At 41.0% G+C, this 21,594-nt stretch overlaps 1 protein-coding gene across 3 annotated transcripts in view; it reads right to left on the bottom strand.

Moving 5' to 3' along the window:
- Nucleotides 1-21,594, bottom strand: part of LOC109478711 (phosphatidylinositol 5-phosphate 4-kinase type-2 alpha-like) — a 38,046-nt gene that overhangs the window by 9,672 nt on the left and 6,780 nt on the right. For 2 of the 3 annotated variants that reach the window (XM_019780420.1, XM_019780419.1), the window contains exons 2-4: nucleotides 10,470-10,597; nucleotides 8,755-8,784; nucleotides 8,120-8,258 (exon numbers count right to left, since the gene is read on the bottom strand). In XM_019780420.1, the coding sequence (XP_019635979.1) occupies nucleotides 8,120-8,258; nucleotides 8,755-8,784; nucleotides 10,470-10,498 (198 nt within the window). In that variant the 5' untranslated portion in view covers nucleotides 10,499-10,597. The remainder of the gene's footprint in view (nucleotides 1-8,119; nucleotides 8,259-8,754; nucleotides 8,785-10,469; nucleotides 10,598-21,594) is intronic. The other variant, XM_019780421.1, reaches the window with a different exon arrangement.

The following is a 21,594-nucleotide window of genomic DNA, read 5'->3' as shown; positions in this document are numbered from 1 at the left end:
TCATAAAAGAATTGGTCCTCTTTGAAAATGATCATGACAAGCTCCAAAATCACCAGCAATTCTGAAGAAACAAAATCCATATCAGGTGCAGCATTTCTACCGCAACGTTGCAATAAATTATAGTCTACTTCAAGGCAAAGACCTGAAACAAGGCCACACTGACTTAATTTTATGGATGACATCCTCTGAAAACCTCCAAACTAGTGTGCGCGGGCAGGTATTGTGAATTTGCGGCAGTACTTAGCGACGTATACGACAAGCACGACGGCACATACTGGCTTTTTGTGGAATTTATGAATCGGCACTGTACATATGTACTGAGTTCTTGAGTCATGGAGCTTCGGTAGCCTGGGTGCCCGGCTCAGTATTGTCGCTAGCCACCATGGACAACCCTGGTCTATAGCCAGGCCAGAGCCTCGGTGGACGTGATCTTTTTTTTTTTGAGTAACAGGCAAAAATCAATGCACGCGCGGATGTCATCCATAAAATTAAGTCGGTGTGGCCTAAACAGAAGCGTAGGAGTCTTGATGCCAGCATAAAGCAATCGATACAGCCCTGGCACCAGACTGCTGAGGGTATTGTTGTATCACAGTGGAAATCAGATAGAGGGTTCCGCTGATATTGATTTGGGTCTACTTCATTATTCATCAACATGTCAAGGTCAAACACATGACCTTGATATGGCCAAAGGTGCAGTATATCAGAATACCTACCAAACATCACTCTTCACCCCCCAAAAAAACCCAAAACTTATTTCTGTGAAGAAAAAAAATCACACATTGTAGGGATCTAGAACTTGTGCAATATGTACTTTGGACTACTCCATTCTAAAAGCAGGGTGTAAAAAAGATTATAAACCCTTCTGCTAGTTATGTTTACTGAAGGAAAACAAACATATTGTTTTTGCTCAGTTTCTTCCTCTTCTTCTCCAACAAACAGTGACCTATGACCTGACCAATGACATGATTTGTTCACATCTGTCACCATGGTGACTGGTGTTGGGTTACATAATGCTGCAATTTCATGGTCTGCTCTGCTCCTGTCACCATATACTAGTACTAGTAGTACATGTATGTGAATGTGTTTGAGTAAGAATTAACAGAGCAGACCATGTCCGAAGGTAAACATTATGCATTTGCTTTGCAAATGTTACTTCTCTAGTATTATACATCTAAATTTCCAATCTATCTATTCATGTATGTATCAAACTGCTCTTGGTCTAATACATTTCTTTTAAATCCAAACTACCTCCTAATAACATTAAATATGGAAGATGCCACGAGAACAAAAAATATCATTAGGCCACACCAATTAAATTTGTTGGTTCACAGATTTGCCCGCTTCTGATTTGCAAAGAAAAACATTTTAGGCACTGAATAAACTAAAAAATGCTCATATTTAGGCCATTATAGGGTGCCGAGGTCTGTTTTTATTTTACTTTTTTTCGTCCTGTCGCTTCATTTTTTTTTTTTACAAAATCCGAGAACCAACAAATCAAATTGTTGTGGCTTTATCCACTCGAACATTACATTTCATGTCATCTAATGGACTTATACGAAGACGAAGTGACTACAAACACAAACTGACAGTAACATCTATGTTCTAGCCAAAATTCTCCGCCTACACAAGTTTGACACACATTAACATTTCCTACCGCTAATAAAACATGTCGTCCCGAGGGGAAGGAAAATGTCAAAGACGTTCCTGTCACCGTTAAAGTCATTGATCATGAGAGAGCCTAGGAGGTTGGTGCTTTGTAATGCAGGGTTCGAAATTCATTATTGGGAATAAGTGCAACTGTTACTGCACCCAACCTAAAAAAATCAGTTGCACAAAAATTTTTGGGGTGCACCATATAAGATGAAATAAGTAGAATGTCAGCAAAAACTAATTATGTTTCATTTCTAAAGAAAAGTACTATAACAATGATTTTACCATTTTTCTGACACTATGATATTAAGAATATGCTGCATAATACTATACATTTGATATCTTGCATACGTAAACCTACGGAAATATTTTGCTGCACTGGTGCACCCACAGAAAAAAATTGGTTGCACAGCTCCAAATTTGGGTGCACCCCAGTATTTTGAGCCCTATAATGGCTTCATGATCTAATGGTCTGTACAGTTGGAATGGGAGAAAGGACTTTGGGTCCAAGAAAATAACATAAATACGCTGACATCTTATATGACCTTCTTAGGTCTAACCCACACAAAGTAAAAATGCATCAATCAAATTTTGATGGGTTTGAGGGTTTTAAGGGGGACTTGACTCCCCAAAGATAGGAATTATATTGATTGATGCATGCTATGTATGCATATTTTATGGCACAAGTGTTGGGGAATGGATGATTTTGCATAGCTTTGTGGCAGACGGATTCTTGCCTTTGAGGGTAAAAGACAACATTGGGTTTGATAGATCTTAACCCCACATATGCATATCAACTAGACGGTTTGAAAACGACTCTTTCCATGCCTTTTCAAACTGTTCAGGTCAGAGTGTCCTGGGAACAAGTGTTCTTGTACCCAGGATATCAAGGGAAAGTGATAATGATATAGACGTATACAGTTACTTCTATCTATTAGGATTACAGATAACTGTACTTGTAATAAATATTACGAGGAATATTCCTGACATTTTCTCCTACTGGAAAGTATTTTCATGACTCTACAATATCGCATTATCTGAGAAAAAAAATGCCAATTTTTTTAACGTTGACATGAGAGATTTTTTTAGCCAGGACAACATGATTGCCACCTGCCCCACTTCACTTACCAAACAGGTAAACACAGACACTGTTTATCTTCCTTAGACTAAACAAGCCAAGAAGAATCCCATACAAAGTGGTATACAGAGACATGAAAACAACACATAATGTATATACAGATAGTCTCTTATTGCTGTCAGTTTCAAAAGAAGAAGTACTTACCAATAGTACTGTATATCAAACACAAGGTTTTTTTTACAAACTTAGGTCACAGTTTTTCCATCTATCAAATTGAATGCAGAGGTTTGTTAAAAAAAAAAGTTAAAAATTAATTGTTTGAATATTAACCCAGCCCTTTGTGTTAACTTCATGGCTCCTATCATAGCATTTGGGTGTATAATAGGATGCCTAGACCTGTTTTTATTTTTAATTTGAAAATTCAGGTAGCACACTGGGCTACCTAGGTTCAAAAATAGGTTGCCAAGTAAAATTTGGTTGCCCGGGGCAACTGGGCAACCAGGTATTTTGCACGCTAAAATGTATGACCTCCCATAGCGCTGTCTAGGTTGATCTATATTGAAGTACTTTTCAATTATGTGTAACAGATAGTACAGGCTGGGATGAGCAGCTCAGGTGTAATGATACCTCCCACTGCTGAGAGAACCCAGAAGGCTTACCAGGATGATAGCTCTAGCCTGGTATCTGTCTGACTCTATAGCTTCACTTCATTCCTCCCATCACTTCTATGCCAAAATGACTGGCACCTGTTAATACTGATAGAGAAGTGATTCCCAATCAAATATTCCCCTAAAATATTAAATATATAGCCGAGAGTTCTGATTTACTCCTCTTGACACAGTAAGGCCACACCGACTTAATTTTATGATGACATTCCACGCTCGTCCCCAGCGCCCGTGGAGAAGCCGTAGGTTATAGATCGTGGCTTAGCCCAGGCTATGGAAAATAAACTTTCTTTAATGCAAATCTGTCGTTTTTGTTTTCTTTGCGCTTTCTAAAGAGTTATGATAACCTACTCTACTCTGGCGGTATTGTCGTGCGCGCTTGCTAGTACGTAACGTTACACGGCGGCCATCTGAATACATGTACACTGCATTCTTTCTACTATCGGGACCTAAAACAAGACGCAAGATTCCTATTTTGGGGTATAAAATGCTGTCACAATGGTAATATATACCAAATGAAACGGACCTTTACAAAGTACCTCATTTGGTGACGCTATAGCTATGAGGGTGTACCGTTATCCCTCTACATTTGCCCAGAAGGGAGTTAGTCGCGGAAGGAACTTAGCCACGGAGGGAGTTTTGGCATTCTCCGCCCGCGCTACAAACTCTCGTCCCCAGGACAGTTCACTCTGCTACCCAGCATGCTTTGCGCAAAATGCGTTCTCGGCCCCAGGACACAAATACACGCTAATGCTTCCGCACTGTGTTGCTCTGGGGACCCCGCCGCGCGCCCAGATGTGGATAGCTAGCGGACGCTGCGGAGGAGCGTGGATGACATCCGCGCACACATTGATTTTCACCTGTTCTCAAAAAAAAAAATGGGGCTATCATAGGATGCCTAGGCCTGTTTCTTTTTTTTCCTCATTGCTTCATATTTTTCTTTAAAAAATCAGAGAACCAGCAAAATCAAATTGATGTCCCCTACTAGAAGATGTAAGGACCAAATATTTTAATGTAGCCAGGGTGAGTGAGTGAGTGGGAGCAATCCTTGGAACAAATCAGAGCTAGAATATAGGATGGATTCTAGGCTAGAAAGCACAGGAGGCTTTGAGAAACAACCTGCCTGAAGCAACATGGATATATAGGATATGTGAGCTCAGTCAGGCCACACAGACCTCATTTGATGGATGACATCTGTGCAAGCGTATAGATAGGCAACGTTACCTGACAATGCATATACCCTAGTAATATTCAAGTTGTCACGACAAGGGAGTTTTTTTAGCAGAAGACTAGAGAAGTAGTTAGTAGAACAAGTGATAGACCAATCAATATGCAAACTTATGCAAGATACATATTGTGTATACAATGTATTTTTAATATGAGTTGCCTATGTAATTGAATTATCTAACTGTAACTCTATAATTGTGTGGAACAAAATTTGCCAGTGAGCCATTATAGCTTTATTGTATTCGTCTTGTAGCAACAAGAAGGTGGCTTGATTCAAGGAATCTATCTTGCAAATACATATCATTACAGGCAATACAAATATTATTTAGCTGTCCAGAAAAAATTATTTGCAAATATATGATGACAGTTAATAAAATGGCATTATGAAATCACAACATATGACTATGAGCCCTGTCAACAGTACACATCAAATTGGAAGCATACCAGCAGCTATAAGAAATGGTGTTGACGTATGGAGAGATGGAGGTACAAAGTTTGAATACAGACCAGACTGATTATTATCTACAAAAGCAAACGTATTTAATGGCTGGCGCAGGGTTGGTATACATTCTGATAAGGTATTCAAAAGGTAAATGCTACTGTAACTACAGGGTAACTCCCCACCCCCCAAAAAGAAAAAAATGTCAGGAACAACTTTTCTGTTATCACCAGATAAAAAAACTACTACAAATTGTACCACCAATTTAATTATATCTTCACTCATGATTGGCCAACTGACTTCCCCCCCCCCTCCCCCCAAAAAAGGTTCCTGCTGGGTCTATGCCAGCTACTGGAATCTAACTTCCTGTGCATGACTTTTGTGGTCCGTGGTTAAGGAATTTCACCCAACGTACACCCTGCCACTCCACTGTATGAACACACAAGCAAACACAGATACACAGACAAACATACCCAGGTAAAATGTTAAAACATGATAAAAAGTTTTAGGCAAGAGCACACTGTAATTGTACCACAGCAATCCACAGTTTTGACACACCAAACAAGACAAGGATATATCGGCCTGACTCTTTATGAAAGGATCCTGTAATATTAGGAAGTGATGAATGCTGCTGCCATTTCCAACTGTCAGAAAACAGCTGACGTGTCCGCTCTATCTCTCCCCCATGACTGAGAATTCCAGCAGACTTGGGTGATGATAACCACATGTCCCACTGACATCCTGTACAGGGACTGCCCATGCCAGCGTACATCACAGCCAACATGACACATTGCGCTTCCACCTTGATCCGCGGGTGAAGCAACTATCGCACTCTTCCAGACGTTCCAAACTCTCATGACTACTTGCTTTCATGTCGGCTTGCTCTGTGTGTACTTTGAAGTGGAACAGCACAGGAAGCTATACTGGAGCTCGGGATTGCGGATGTGCCCGTTATGAATAGTCCAACTGTCTTTTCCCACCGAAAAGGACCCTTCAAAACCTTTTAATACCCCACTCGAGCCTACACTTCCTACTCATTATATACATGGAGCACATGAGATACCTAACAGCAGAACATTGGTGTCAATAAGTAACCTGCACAAAACACCTACCGTACTTTCACTTAGCAACCTGCAATTTGTGTTGGCAAAAACTGAAATTGGAATTTGGAGACACTACTGTAACAATCTTTAGTTCCTAAGAAAAATCATAGTATTTAAGAAACTTATGGTTGTTTTGATTTGCAATTGTGCATTTCTGTAAATATGGTATTCCAACTTGAATCCTGATGTACATTACATTGGACTAACACGGATCAAGCCATGGGTACATAGTACATTCACAGCCATTCCTGAACTACTGAAGAACATGCATTTTCATTGCTTCCGAGAAATCTGTCTGGGTTCTTCCAAAGTCAAAAATATGAGTTTAAACGGGGTCACTGGCAACTTTGGCATTTGGAATTCTACAGGATCATTCCTGACACCTTACACACTTGAGTATATCTGGTTTGCCAAAAGATCTGTGAGAATTTAGAGAAGATATGCATACGCACAACATGTCAATGTTTCAAGTAGTTCAAACAGGAAAGTATGGTACCGCATACTAGAAAGGACATCAGATGAACCTGTAGAGTAGAGAATGTAAATGGAGATGTTGTCTAAGTCTACTAGTATGGGTTACCAGTGGGCCTGTTGTGGATGCAGAGTATGGGCCCAGCCACATTAGGGAGCGGGCGGAAACTAGGGAGGATGACACCCAGGCTAGATGCAGAGGGCATACAAGTTCGAACCCTGCTCTGGCATGTGTAAAGGGTTGCATCAGAAAATAAACCGTTCTTTGGAGAGGACATTACGCTTTCAGTCCTGTGTATTGAGAAGTGTAGGGATGACCCTTCTAGAGATATTGCAGTGCAGGCTTATAGTATATACCTAGTCTCTTGTCATGATCATGATCATGACCAATGCATGACATATCAAAACAAATAAAATAAAAACAAATAAAATGCAATTTCAGTTCAAACTTCTTTCTGATGAGTACAATGACCACAGTTTCTGACATTCTTTTCCACTGACATCAGTCTGGGAGTCCAACCCCAACAAATCTGGAAGGGTATCTGGAAGCCAGGTACCCTAACCAGGGAACCACACATGTGCATTTAGAAAGTCTGTATCTGGCTTATATCAATTGTCAGTTCAATGTGTTAAATAAAATCTATATTGGTGCCTGACAAGGAATGATTCTTCTGATACCTACACACACACACAAAAAAATACATTGTACATTGACGATTAGGCATTATCAATAAATCTTTAAGGCAAGTTGCATGAATATGAGCCACAATATTCAAATCTAGTATTAGAAGGAAATGTGGCTTTGATTTAAAGATTGGATAACTTCAAATGAAAACCATGCATTAAAGCAAGAAACAATCTGCAATCTAGAACATTCTAACACAATCATTTTTTTTATTACAGAACAATTAGGGGGTGGATTAAATTATTCCATTTATCATCACAACATAATTCCACCCCTCAAATACCGAGAAAAATATTCTTGTACCTCAAATTATTATTAATTAATTATGGTATTTTTTTTACTCACAGGGAAGAACCAATTCATAGTTAGATCAATAGCTATTTCAGAATAGAGAATTTTGTCCCATTTGATTTGTAGTCTGGGTATAGTATTTGGGTGAGGCCACATACACACGTATGATGTCACCTGTTTGAAACGCTTACACAAAATCGAAATGCCAAGAATTTCCTGTGGGGAAGTAGCACAGAATACAACATACAAACAACACTTGGACAAGGAAAATTTATCACACATTTTTTTTATAATAAAGAGAAAGGAATACCATGATTAAATTTTCTGCGATCACACCGACTTTTTTTCTCGGGGGAAACGCCTCCGTTGACCGAAGAAAGATCGGATAGCGGTCTGCTCAAAATTAGTCACGGTCTGGGTAGCGGAATTCGCCACAGCGACAAAATACAATCAACGGCGTAATAGGCAAGGCTGGCTGCGTGCAGAATGAAGGATGAAGTGGTCTCTTACCGAGTGATTTACTCCCCACATAAGCACGGACAGGAGTGGCTCGTTTGCCCGGAACAGTTTCTTCTTCTGCCGCTTCGCTCGCAGATGTTTATTCTTCGTCGCCGTCGCCATTTTCAGCCGTGCCTCCTCGGCCTGGCAGCTGCAATCGAGAAAAGAAAAACTCCTCTAGCCTGCCTACCCTCGACTGGGGTTATTGCATGCCAATCTGGCGTAGGAATCGTAAATTTCTCAGCTTCCGCACGAAAATATCGATCACAGATTGATGTTTTTCCTCCATGACACAAAATGGCGGAAGTAAATTTTTCCCGACATGCACTACGCAGGTAGAAACCGCATCCGGTGAAAAGTATGACATCATCTGGAACTTACCATGTTTGTTCAGAGGGGGTATTTTTAACTTCTGTTGTTGTAACGTTTAACACATTTGTAGAGGTAGAGGTAGAAAATGGTCTTATATTATTGATTGACATATAAAGTCACAACTGTAAACGCCGGAATGATCATCACTCATGATTGTGGGCGTCAAAGGGAAGAAGAGAAGAGAAAATTTTGAATGATTCCCCTTTTTGCAGACATGGTACATCCCAATCAGCAGGTGCCACAAGCATGCATACAGCGTGGAAAAAGTCACGTACCGTTTGACAAGTGGCGAGCGCAGGGGCATGCTTGGGTGGAGTTTCATTTGGACGCATGAAAAAGTTACAAAAACTGTCAGTACACTAATCACGCTGCCCTCATAATCACAAGAATGATAAAAAGAACACGGTCAAAGTTTTGAAACTCGGAGCATTTATAATACCATGAAAAGAGTAAAAACAAAAAGTAGCGTTAGATAGCACAACATTCACACACTTTTTACAATCATCAAAAGGCCACAGCGTCCAGCATTGCAAACAGACGGTTTCAAACAAATCATTCAGAAAGTTGGTCAACAACTCTAGACAAATGATGATTCTAGCATGTTTGTTCTGTTAAATGTGTTCGTTCGCTGACGCAAATGACGTATGTTAAACAATTTGTTTTCCGTTTAGAGGAAAGAAATATCTTTAAAAGTGCAAAATAATCCACAGGAAAGGCATTTGTCGATTGTCTTATAAGGCCACAGCAAGTAATTTTATGGATGACATCAGCGCGCAAATTGATTTTCGCCTGATTTTGGAAAAAAAAAGAAGAAATTTCGTTGCCTTCTGACAGTGGTCAACATGCCGAAAATGGGCAAAGATGTCTGTTGCCATGCCGGAACGTGGATGGCAGGTAAATATGAAGACAGGAGAAAAGACAAGACTCTGTTTTTTTTTGTTTTGTCTTTTACTCTGATTCCTTTTATATGTGACGTTCACTCAATGAAAACCATTTGTACAATGCTTGAAAACTTCCATTTTTCAGTGACAAATGGATATTATAATAGTTGGCAGTAAACTTGGAACAATATAGTTAGCATTTCTTGTTACAGGGTTTATGATGTCAATATTTGAAAATGTAGGTACCTTGTTTTTTTTGGCCCCGCCCTGTTTTTTTTTCGTCCTACCACATTAGATTTGGAGACTGCGGAGGATGTCATCCATAAAATTTACATGCTGTGGCCTAATGTACGGACGATGCGTGTGGTAAATGTGCGTGTGTTTTCTTCCGTCCCCACCCAACCTTTATACTGGCTCGTTTCTATCTTTCATCAATTGATTAGACGTCTGCACGGCCAATTGACCTCAAAAGATTTGCTCGCCGGCTACAGCCTAATTTAATCTCCCAGGAGACAGCGATTATTTTTACTGCCTCGTCACAGGTGAGCCACCTGTCGCAAAAGACGTGCGTGTTAAGTGGTGCCACGACGATTTTATAACAGCTTGACAATCTGTGTCAGTCGTAAAAAATCATATCAATGAACTACTCTCCAAGCAGAGGTTTGGGTTTGGGCTTATTTTTGACATGTTTTTAGGCCTTTTACTGGTGTTAAGTTTTTGCACTGGAATTTTTTTTACGCCAACCCAACGTAACAAAAAATTCCAATGCAAAAAAAAAGAAACCTCGACAAAATAGCCTAAAAACTCGAAAAAATAAGCCAAAACCCAAACCTCTGTTTGTAGAGTATCAATGATGTATTGTGCGTTTGAATGTTCTTGCCATGCATTTTTTTAAAGAAACGGGGATATAAAATTAATGACCAGGTACGACGTAATAGCAGATCCCTAGACTTCGAACATTCACTGTCATACACGTTGTTTAGTCCTTTCTGGACAAACCTTCAGTTTTTATCAAAGAGAAGTCATGATCAGCATGCACTGATGTTGCCAGAACAGTCCGCAGCAGTTCCTAGCATTAAGGATTACAAGAATCTTACAAGGCTTCTTACCAGTTGATGGGCATCTTCCCCGCAGGCATGTTGTCAGACTCTGTGTTTTAAGTCACCTTCTGCGATCTGTGGTGGATCTATGACTATGGAGTAACTCCTATCTCATCTGGCGAACGGCATACATCGATCTGTGGTGAAGAAAAAAGTTATAAGAGAAATTCGTTGCAAAACGACCGGTCTTATGCGATGCAACTAGGCCGATCGCGAAAAGAAATATATGCGCTGCGGACGTCTTCAATCACTTATAGTTGCTCAAATGAATCCATAGTAACAAACAATTCATCAAATATTTGACACTAAAAGAAACAGTTACAGTCAAACCTGTACTAGCGGTCACCTTGGCATTGCGGTCACCCGGCCATAGCGGTCGGTTTTTGCCGGTCCCTTGAATTTTTCCCATTGACGTAAGCATTAAGAATCGCGTATATAGCGGTCACTGTTCAACGCGGTCAGCGGTCACCCCATTCCGGTCCCGCCGGCTGTCAACACCGCCGATAGCGGTCACGGCTGGCCGGCAGTTACCCGCTAAGCACCACGTACGTAACACCACCCGACCTCGGGCTACGGCCGTTAGGACGTTCAATCAAGCCTTGTGATAATTTTGTGGCCGCTACATTATTAAAATGTGAACTGAAATTAGACTCCAGATGTGTATGAAATAAAGGAAAACTTGATTTTGACACGAAATTTTTGCGGTCGCTCGTGTTGACGTCTTTGATATCTGAAACACCATGTCGTGCGTGCCGCGGTGCTTTCAGTGGACTCGGCGAAGATTGCGGCAATCATCCTTACAAAAAACTTACGAATATCCATATTTGATTTTTCGATTCCTTGAAAAGCATAAATATGTTGCCAACTTCCCCTTTTCACGGGCATAATTCAAGAAATTTGGGCTGAGAAAATGCGTTTCGTGATTTTTCAAAATGGCGCAGGCTGCAGCAACAATCAGGTCAATTGGGGTCATCGGAAGACTCCATTGGTTTGGAGGTAGATGTACCGACTTTTATTTAATTTTATAGCATCAAATGGCGTGATTACATTACAAAAATATTTGGAATACATTATTAAAACTAATTTCCATCGTAAACTTAAGTCTGTAGTGAATATTCTACAAAATATGTAAGCCTGAAAGGAGCACTATTTTGTTGACCACCACATTGGCATAATGGCAGAGGCAGACAACCCACGCCGGAAGAAACCCAAGCCGTAAACAAAGGAAAGTTTTCGCTACGTTTTCATGTTCAAAAATAACCAAAAAACGGAAAATAAACGGCAACAGATGAACAATTATTTTGCTGTTAACTAAATGGACAGCATCTTGGTACAAAAAATCTTGTTTACATGGTTGGAATTCGTTGTGGCGATGTCGGTCATGCGAAGCACTCACCAAAGAACAAAAACATGGCGATGTCATAATTTCTCTTCCACTTTTCGACTTACGGTACTAGTAACGTGGCGATTGCGGAGAAACGATGGCAAAAGCGGAAAGACAGACGTCGAACTTATTCCACAAGGTGGATGTGATTCAACTGACAGCGAGTGAGAAGGAGATTAAAGGAGTTTGCAGTCGGAAGAAACATGGCTTGGAGTCGACAGAAACTTTGTTGCTTGATTCGCTTTCAATATTTTTGTAGGTAACATCGATGTTACACGTACACAAGAACAGTAAATGGCAACCAGTGATTTTGTATATTTTAGTGGGAAGGTTTCATAGTCCCAGTAGATCAACTGAGTATCATGTCGAGTGCATGCAGTTTTGATATATAATTTTTTTTCAAGCCCACAACTAAAGCAAAAGAACAACAATTGAATTATAACATGTAATGTTACATTTGAAAAGAGACTTACCTGTGCAATGAATGTTTTCATATGTTTGAGAATAAAGACATAAATACATCTTTGTTCAATGGTACTGAAAGCATGTGTCACTTGGGGGGGGGGGGCAACTAACCGCCATTTCTCTATAGTGGTCACCTGGCCATAGTGGTCAATTTTGGCCAGTCCCTTGAGTGACCACTATAGACAGGTTTGACTGTACATTCAACTTGAGATCCAATGTTGACGTGTTCTACATGAAAGGTAATAAAATCGTACAACCCGGCTACTCAGGGAAACCCTTATCAACAAGCGTCACCCGGCCAACGAAAATCACTCCTACTGAAATGATGAGAGTCAAACCGGGACACGTCGGCGCCTGTTTGGCGCAAGGTGCATTTAAGGAACCGAACCTGAGGTTCCTTGATACCTCTCTGCTTTCTCTAGATATTCGTATCATTCGCACCAGACTGTTGCTAGCTATAGTCTTTATGAGGCAGAACACAAGATTCGAAAGCCTAATTTGTTGCGTAACTATGTCAAGCCCTTGACCTGAAATGGCCCTTGCTTGGTCTGCCGCAAAGGACGACGGGAGATTAATAACGACTTTTTCCCTTTTGGCAATGTTCGAACTGACGGTAATGTATCAAATTGAGGTCGGCGGTTATTCCGGGTTTTCATATCCCCAAGTACCGGGGAGGGTGGGTAGTTGATGGAGTCGGTGATGAGGTCGACTTAAAGGGCGAGATTTTGTCACTTATTCAAATGTCTTCATCAGGAAAATTGATCAGAAACAGGACCTGGGGAGGGTGGGGTGGTTCAGTCCCCCCTGTTCATCAGAACAAGACTACTTCCTGAGAGGGGTGAAAGAGGCTATTTACATCAGGGCCCATCACCCTTCTCTCTACCAGGACGGAGGCTGACATCGTCTACCAGATACCTTTGACGCAGTGTTGGCGTCACACGACACGTGATAAGCCACGTGACAAGCCTTTAATGCTGGATCAGTCTGCTGAGGAAGACCAGAGTGACTGATCGAAAGATCTAGGCATGGAGGTAGAAAAACTTAACTCCATGATCTGGGTGAGAGGACTTAATTGTGTTGGATCTAAAGTTTTAACTTTAAACGGGTAGTTGACTTGTTCTGGCGGTGTCCCGGCTTCCGCGCTCCCGGCTGTGTCAGTAGGTCCGGCCGGTGACGGATTGGTGCGGGCCACGGGGTTAGCTCTGTACCGGAGACGTATTAGCGAGGCCGTGGGGCTACATCAAGTTGATTAAATTGTACACAACGTTCATAGATCTCTCTGTGCGAGAATACAGCATTGATCACAACTTTGAGCGGATACACAATCTCCAAGGAGAGTTTTTGGTGGCTACAAGACAGTGTTAAATTCACCAGACGGCTACCATTTGCCACCAGGCGGTAAAAGTAACACAAGTACAAAAAAAACTACGATAAAAACGACTAAAACACGTCAAAATAAGCCGAAGTCTTTAGAAACTGGAGCGTAGCAGTTACACATTGCACACATGCGTGTCACTAGATCTTCTTTTGGACGTATTTCAATGTTTTATCATCAAGAGTATCAGGGATTTGTTTCACATCATTTGGTCCTTGCTTCAGAGAGAGTGCCCGGCAGCTAATCTAGAAGCAACAAGCTGATAGATGATAAGACGGACTTTTGTAGCTTTTCAAGTCTTACTAATGCAATGGTAAAATATTCATCAGTCCACCAGTAATTTATGTAGAGTAGACTGCTGCTAGAACAAGGTCGATAATCTAGAGTATGGATATCTACTAGTATTTGTTCTGCAGTAGTGTTATTTACGAAAGAAAATTGTTTTTACGGAAAAGATGTTTCTTGTTTGCATCCATCTGAACTGTCAATGAAAATCATGGCTACATTAACGTTAGATGTTATGAGTTTTTTATGAACTCCAATCACCAAACATCGCGAAGCCACAGTTGTATTAACAGTGCTCCTTGTTAACGTTGTTTGCTTGATTCTTGTTTATAGTCACTGAAAAACTTAAATTTGTCCGCTTTGCACTGAGGTCATGAGGAAGAAGATATGGTAAAAAAATAGAAAGGTAGACATTACATTTAAAGTCCTAATGACTTTAAATACTTATATATCCTGTATTACAGTAGTTAAAGTCAGTCTTGTCATCTAAGGTACGCCTCACATGGTATGGACATGGAGCGGCCTAATTGAGAAGAAGGATGAAGAGGCAATAACATGACTCATAGACCTGAACTTGCCATCATTAGTGCTGAAGCCCACACAGGCGAAATACTAAACACGTTTTCAGAGCTCCTCCATGCCTCCCTAGCTACTTCCGAAATGCGTTTTTGTTAGACTCAGGGGCCAACGAAGCGAATAGAACTCTGAACGCGAGTCTGGTTGAATACACTCCCGAGCTTCAGAAGTTGAAGCCCTCGCCATCAGAACTAACAAGGTGAACTAGCCATAATTGCGTAAAGAGATCGAAAGGAGACCTTGCGTTGATGAAACAAGAATCGGGTTCAGCTAACAAGCCCAAACCGGTACTGTGGAGAATTAAAGCAGGCTGTAACAAACGAGCCAAAGGCCTGATTAGCTTCCCTAATGTTAGGAAGTTTTTTCTGATCGAGCCAACTAGTTTAGGATCTCCAGTTACACAGTACGAGCGACAATGAGCGAAGGATGTCGTTATTGATACAAAGAAATGAAAGACGATTTCAACAGTAAACAAATTTCTATGGAGGGTTGTACAGTGTTGTCATCACATGTACAGGCCAGCTGGGAATACTGTAGGACGTTACTGGATATAAAGTCTATAAAAAAGGCTAATGGTAGATTTACCTCCAAGCACACGCAAAAGCACACAAGAGCACACACACACCCGATTCACACACACACGCGCGCGCGCGCGCGCAAAAGCACACAAACACACACACACACACACACACACACACACACACACACACATCACACACACACACACACACACACACACACACACACACACACACACAAACACACGCACTCGCACTCCCATTCTTCCCCCTCTCACAAACACAAACACTCAATCATCATTATCCACCCCCTCCATATCTTATCACTAAGTAACCTTGACCGACAGACGGTTCACTCTTCGACCCATTCTTTATCAACAGAAGTACGCTGCTATAACATTTGACCTTCCCAGTATCCGGCCTCACGCTCGCGCTAATGATCAGACCTCAGCACTAGACACAGAAACAATCATGACCAGACAGACACAGACACAATTTGTCTGCTACAAGCAGGGAGGCATGTCTAGAATACATACATTGGCTGGACTTAGTACCGTGTTTGTTCACCTCGCTGTGGGTGTATAACGGTAAATTACATTTAACTAGAAAAGTAACATTTGCAAAGCAAATGCATAATGTTTACCTTCGCATATGGTCTGCTAATTCTTACTTAAACACATTCATATACATGTATATGGTCATACAGGAGTCTAAATCCCTCCTGCTATAAAATTGCAACATGATGTAACCCAACACTAGTTACCATGGTAACAGACAGTCTGGTTCAGGTCATTGTTTGGAGAAGAAGAAGAAACGTAGCAAAACAATATGTTTTCCTTCGGTAAACATAAAAAGTGTCCACTAGAAAGGCACATGGCTGGAGTAGAAATACAGGAAGGTAGATAAATTGTCAAGTAGATAGAAGAATATGAAAGACAGAAACTTTGAAACATCTCAATTGCAATTACAGTCTATTGAAAATACGTAAATGTACAATTTAATGATATGGTTTTCTTATAGCTAAAATTGAAGCCAAACAGATACATATATAACGGTAATTAGATGCATACGTCGTCCATGCATACATACGCACATGCGTGTATACATATATGCACATAGATGCATGCATAGCTAGCTAAAATTTGAATATTTGCCACTCAATTGACAAATTAACAAGCGCAAATCTTACCACAGTGTCAGGACAAATGATGTATTCAATGACGAAGTACTCTGTGGCGTTCGACGTCTGTAAATTGGACAATTCGCTCCATCCATCTACCAGTCAGCGTTTAAGCAACCTCAGTGCAAGCAAGAAATACTACAACAGGGCCACTGTGGCATTATAGCCAAAAGATGGTTTAACCCAACATTCAGCACCAAGGACAGGGGTACACCGTCTGACTGCGTGTGATTGTAACGGATCAGACTAATTTCGTTCAAGACTCGGTTCTAATCTCTTACGTACCACGTTGCATACGAATGGCTAAACCTACAATTGGTTAGATATGTTTTTATCCTGAATGGTTGGATCATCGGCAGATCTGCACATAGTAAATTGAATTATTGTGCACGCATGTGATTGGTCCGCTGTTACACTTAGGTCGCATTTCAAAACCGGGGCCCGGACACATCTTTGTGTTTGTTGTCTTTTTATGTTTACCGAAGGAAAACATGTTGTTTTTGCCCAGTTTCTTCCTCTTCTTCTCAAAACAAATGAGGTCAATGACCAGGACCAGACGTCTATCACCATGGTAACTGGTGTCGGGTTACATAATGTTGGAAGTGCCATGCAGAACTGAGTTCAAGAGGGGCCGCATGGTCACAATATACATGCATGTGTTTGAGTAAGAATAAACAAAACGTTAGTTTGTTAAGCTGGGCCATGTGAAGGTAAACATGATGCATTTGCTTTGCAAATGTTACCTTTCTAGTATTATACTTTTCGTTCATGGAAACTGCCCGGTCGGCTAAAGTATAACAGTGTTGTGTAGGACAACGTGTCCATTGGGAAAGTAAGCAAAGTCATGATGCGGCTCTTCTGATTGACACACGTCAAGCACGGTTTCGTTTGCCTGATGAGGTCATGTAGAAGCAGCTAGGGACAGTCGGGTTGATGCACAGAAATGAGTTTACCGTTATATGTGGCGTTTAAATCACCTCAGGTGCTCACAGAGGTAGTTATGATGCTTATGAAACGGGCGTGTTACGGATAGGGTTAGCCTAAACGACGTGGTGACACATATTTAGGTGCTGGTGAGGTATATGGCCGACATATATAATTCTTCTCTAACGACATACCAGACACTGTACACTGCCATAGGAGTATCTATATCCCAACAAACTTCACGGTTTTAACTTGTAAATGAACGCCTGTTGTTACTGATCTAACTGATGAATTCTTGCCCCCCTTTCTTTCTGTGAAATAAGTGTATTTTTGTTCCACAGATTGACCCTGTACCGATCTGTAACACCAGATAACCGATAGCACATTTCCTAATATGGTCTGCTGCATCGATCTATCGTTTCCCAGGCGACCAGAGATCGATAATCAGAAAAAAAAACGCCTCCTTTCAATTATTCAGGAGTGTCTCCTCAGCGCGAACTGTCCTCGTCTCGCCGGAGATGGTTCAATCTTCAGGTTTTATTGCGGTTCTTTGGGAGGAAATGCTATGAATTAACCCGGTGACAAAACGTACGGACTTGGCTGAAGATCAGGTTTGCTGCACTTCTACCAAAATCCGCTAGGCTTCACGAGGGCGCTCGGATAAAACGAAACAAACATGTTACATGTACTTGTGTTAGATACCGGTAATGAGTTAGTAAAAAGCGTGCTGAAAATGGGAGTACTGGATTTCATACAGGCTAATGACGACACGTTATCCTCCTTCCTGTTTATTTCCCTCGAGGCCAATCCAACATGAATCTTCCACAGGTCATGAATACAATTAGCTGATCCCTAATGTGGTCCCAAGGCTCCCCGTAATCCAGGAAGGCAATTTATTGGTAAGAAACACCTGTAAGCGAGACCTCACGCCAGGTTTATAAGGCATAATTCAGGAAGCCATTACGTGAATCATTGTACTCTGGAAGCTATAAGGTAGCTCCAAGGCAACTGCTATATCTAAAAATGTATTTCTTCTGTGAAATACGTAACCTGGTCACCAGTCTCTCCAAGGGTTGGGCTTCTCGCCACTGTAAGCTTCCATATATCCCCGACTGGCTTTGTAAACCTAGCCTGGGTGCCAGACTGTTTTCATGGCCTACTACAAGCCAATTCCTTGGCGCCATGGCCCGCAAGGAAATCATACCACATCTCCCATATTAGACCTCGCAAGCTAGCGTGCTATGGGCCTGGTATCTAGACTATGGTAAACCCACTCCGGTGATTTTTTTCCCCGCTTGAAAAACGTAATTTAAGCCCTAGGGCTCAAATGCCGTCCGCAGGGGTACTGAGACAAAATTTCCTCGGGGGTATGTTAGCTCTGGTACCGAAGAGCTGCTCTGTGTCGTCCCTGGCAACACGTCGAGCATTGCTTTGAAGGTAACAAAAGACGTGAGCGGTGAGATAGAACTAAAAATGTGATTCCGGTTTCCCTAGAAACGTTTATTACCCCCTAAGGAAAATGACGTCGATTTTTGAAGTATTTTAGTCTGCGTTACTTGCCTGGAGGGGATGTAGCAAGAAGTCATTCACCTAGAGTACGTTGCCCTTTATAATACCATTGTTTTATACCGCAACATGACATTATCTTAAAGGTTATTCATTGTGCGTTCAGGACAACATAATTTTCCTTATTGAAAAATCCCATTGACAATAAGTCATAATGACTTAAGCTGTAGATCATATATGAAGGCTTCGAAAATACCTTGTTATGAAACCATTTTTATTAGCCTCCGTAACAGGCTACGTTGTGGACTACTTTTAAAAGATTATCATGTACTGAGTGGCTGTCAGAAAACAACTTTACAACCCTGATACAAAGTCTGATATGAAGGCTAGGATATGGTACCGTCTTGTTGTATGGTACTGCTGTTACTCGTTATTGGCATAATTGAAGATAGAAAATATTAATTATATTATTATAGAATGTATGGTGCTGTACTTACTTGTCAACGGCAGATTTGAAGATCTAGTTAGAGAATGCTATAGATTCATTGGAACCACAAAGAAATCTACAGCAATACGATACCTCTAGGAATAAAGGTACAGAGAGCTAGTTAACCTCTCCCACACTTCATCCGAGTCCAAGTTTTGCACTATCTCTCAAATTTGTCATTTTTTCCAAATCATCCAACCAACCTTGCACACGTCATACCCTATATCAACACAGCAAGTCAAATCATTTACACGAACGATATACATGTATTTCATATCTCAAAGGGACAGGAACATATGTCAAATTGCCTAGATAGACCAAACGCTTTAAATTTGAATGAATTGAGCCAGGCAATACCATCAGCCGCACGCCAAGCCCATATGTTCGCAGTTCGTTGATACAGTGGCAAAGCATAGTTTCAATTTATGACAAACATTATACAAACGTCGACCAACAGTATAGAAACAGGTCCACATCACGCTCTACAAAAATGCTATTGAGAAAATAATTTACGTCAGCTTTATACAAAAATATCGGAGAGATATCTACCTGGTTTTCTCCAGAATTTGACGAAGATATCTGTATGTCCCGTATAACCGCCCGTCGTATATAGCAGCTGTATTGTACGTGAAGTACAGCTAGCTCTCTTAGTAGATTAAGAACAACCACCGGTAACATTCAGGGAAGCATGTACATGTATTCTGGGACGACACGAGCTTCCGGCCCGGGCTGTTCTATTGAATTAGGCCACAGCACGTGAATTTTATGGATGACATCCTCCGCAGACTCCAAATCTAATGCGATAGGGCGAAAAAAACCAAGGCGGGCCAAAAAAAAAAGATTCCTACATTTTCAATTTTTGACATCATAAACCTTGTTAAATAAGAAATGATACCTATATTGTGCTATGTTTACTGCCTACTATTACACCATCCATTTGTCACTGAAACAACTTTGAAAAATATGTTTCCAATCATTGTACAAATGGTTTTGTTTTAAGTGGGAACAGTACATATACACAGCCACCATCACATATAAAAGGAATGAAATACTTCACTGTGACAAAGTTAACAATAAATCAGAGCCTTGTCTCCTCTCTTTGTATTTATCTGCCATCCACGTTCCGGCGTGGCAACAAACATGTTTGGCCATTTTCGGCATGTTGATCATTTTCACATGGCTACTTGTTTTTTTTTTTTACAAAATCAGGCGAAAATCAATGCGCGCGCTGATGTCATCCAAAATTACTTACTGTGGCCTTACGGCCGATCTATCGTCCGTGTTACCAGGACGACCAAATCGATCGCTGAGGGCATGTCGTGAGACAGAAAGAAGACGTCGGCGATATTTGCCACCACCTGTCACCTGTCTTAAGTGCCGGAGGTCCGAAACGCGCCTCTGAGGTGATTCTTCAGTCGAAAAGTATTTGGCCAAAGTTAGATCTGAATCTGGCCTTGTCAACAGGCCTAAGGCCATACCAATTTAATTTGTTGGTTCTCGGATTCGCCCCTTCATTCATTTCTGAAAAAAAAAAGGATTCTGGTTCTGAATCAACTCAAAAATGCTTATATTTTGCCCCCAACAGTTGAGCAAAGTCCTTTTCCTCACAGTGGTTACAGTTTTTTCCACCTATCAATGCAGTGGTTTGATTAAAAGTGCAAAATTCATTGTTTAAATTTTGGCCCAGCCTAGCTTTTGTGTTGACTTCATGGCTCCTATCTAAGCATTTGGGGCTATAATAGGACGCATAGACCTGTTTTTATTTTTTATTTTTTTTCACCCTGTCGCTGCATATTTTTTCTGAAAAAATCCGAGAACCAAGAAATTAAATTGGTGTGGTCTAACTATCATTTGGTGTCGCTCCTTTTGCTGGATTGTTGGCAGTTTTGTGTGTGTGGTGGGGGGGGGGGGAGGGGGTATGTGCTATGTTCTCATTGCTTCTCAGCCTAGAATTATAAAACACAAAATTTTAAGGCCGTCCCAAAGGCCTGTTATGGAGGCTATGTACATACATATGGTGTAACACATCAGATTCGTAGGTGTTGGCTATATATATATATCAAATTATCAAGGAACTTTTTAGATCAAATCTATTCAATTGCATCTCCAAATCAAGTTCCAACTCTCCCATTTTTGTCTAGTAACGAATACCACATGTACGTCAATTTTACCATGTACCATGTACTACCATATGTAATTCAACCTGGTGTGTTATGTCGAAGGGCGGCTATACAGATACAGATACAGAATTGGTAACTTCGAATCTAAATAAAGAACAGAAATGATGCCTCTCTTCCGCTGATATCTCTTCAATTCCTCTTCCTTTCAGGTATCTCTGAGAGGCGGAAGTTTGTAGCGTTTCCGACTGTCCATTATGTCATTACCAGAGTAAGTGGCTTGCGGAAATTCGTTCAGAAGATGGTATCAGCGAAGA

This window comes from Branchiostoma belcheri, unplaced genomic scaffold (assembly GCF_001625305.1).
Source record: "Branchiostoma belcheri isolate BF01 breed outbred unplaced genomic scaffold, Haploidv18h27 scaffold45, whole genome shotgun sequence".
In the NCBI taxonomy this organism is placed as follows: Eukaryota; Metazoa; Chordata; class Leptocardii; order Amphioxiformes; family Branchiostomatidae; genus Branchiostoma; species Branchiostoma belcheri.
This window is presented reverse-complemented; position numbering and strand designations above follow the sequence as displayed.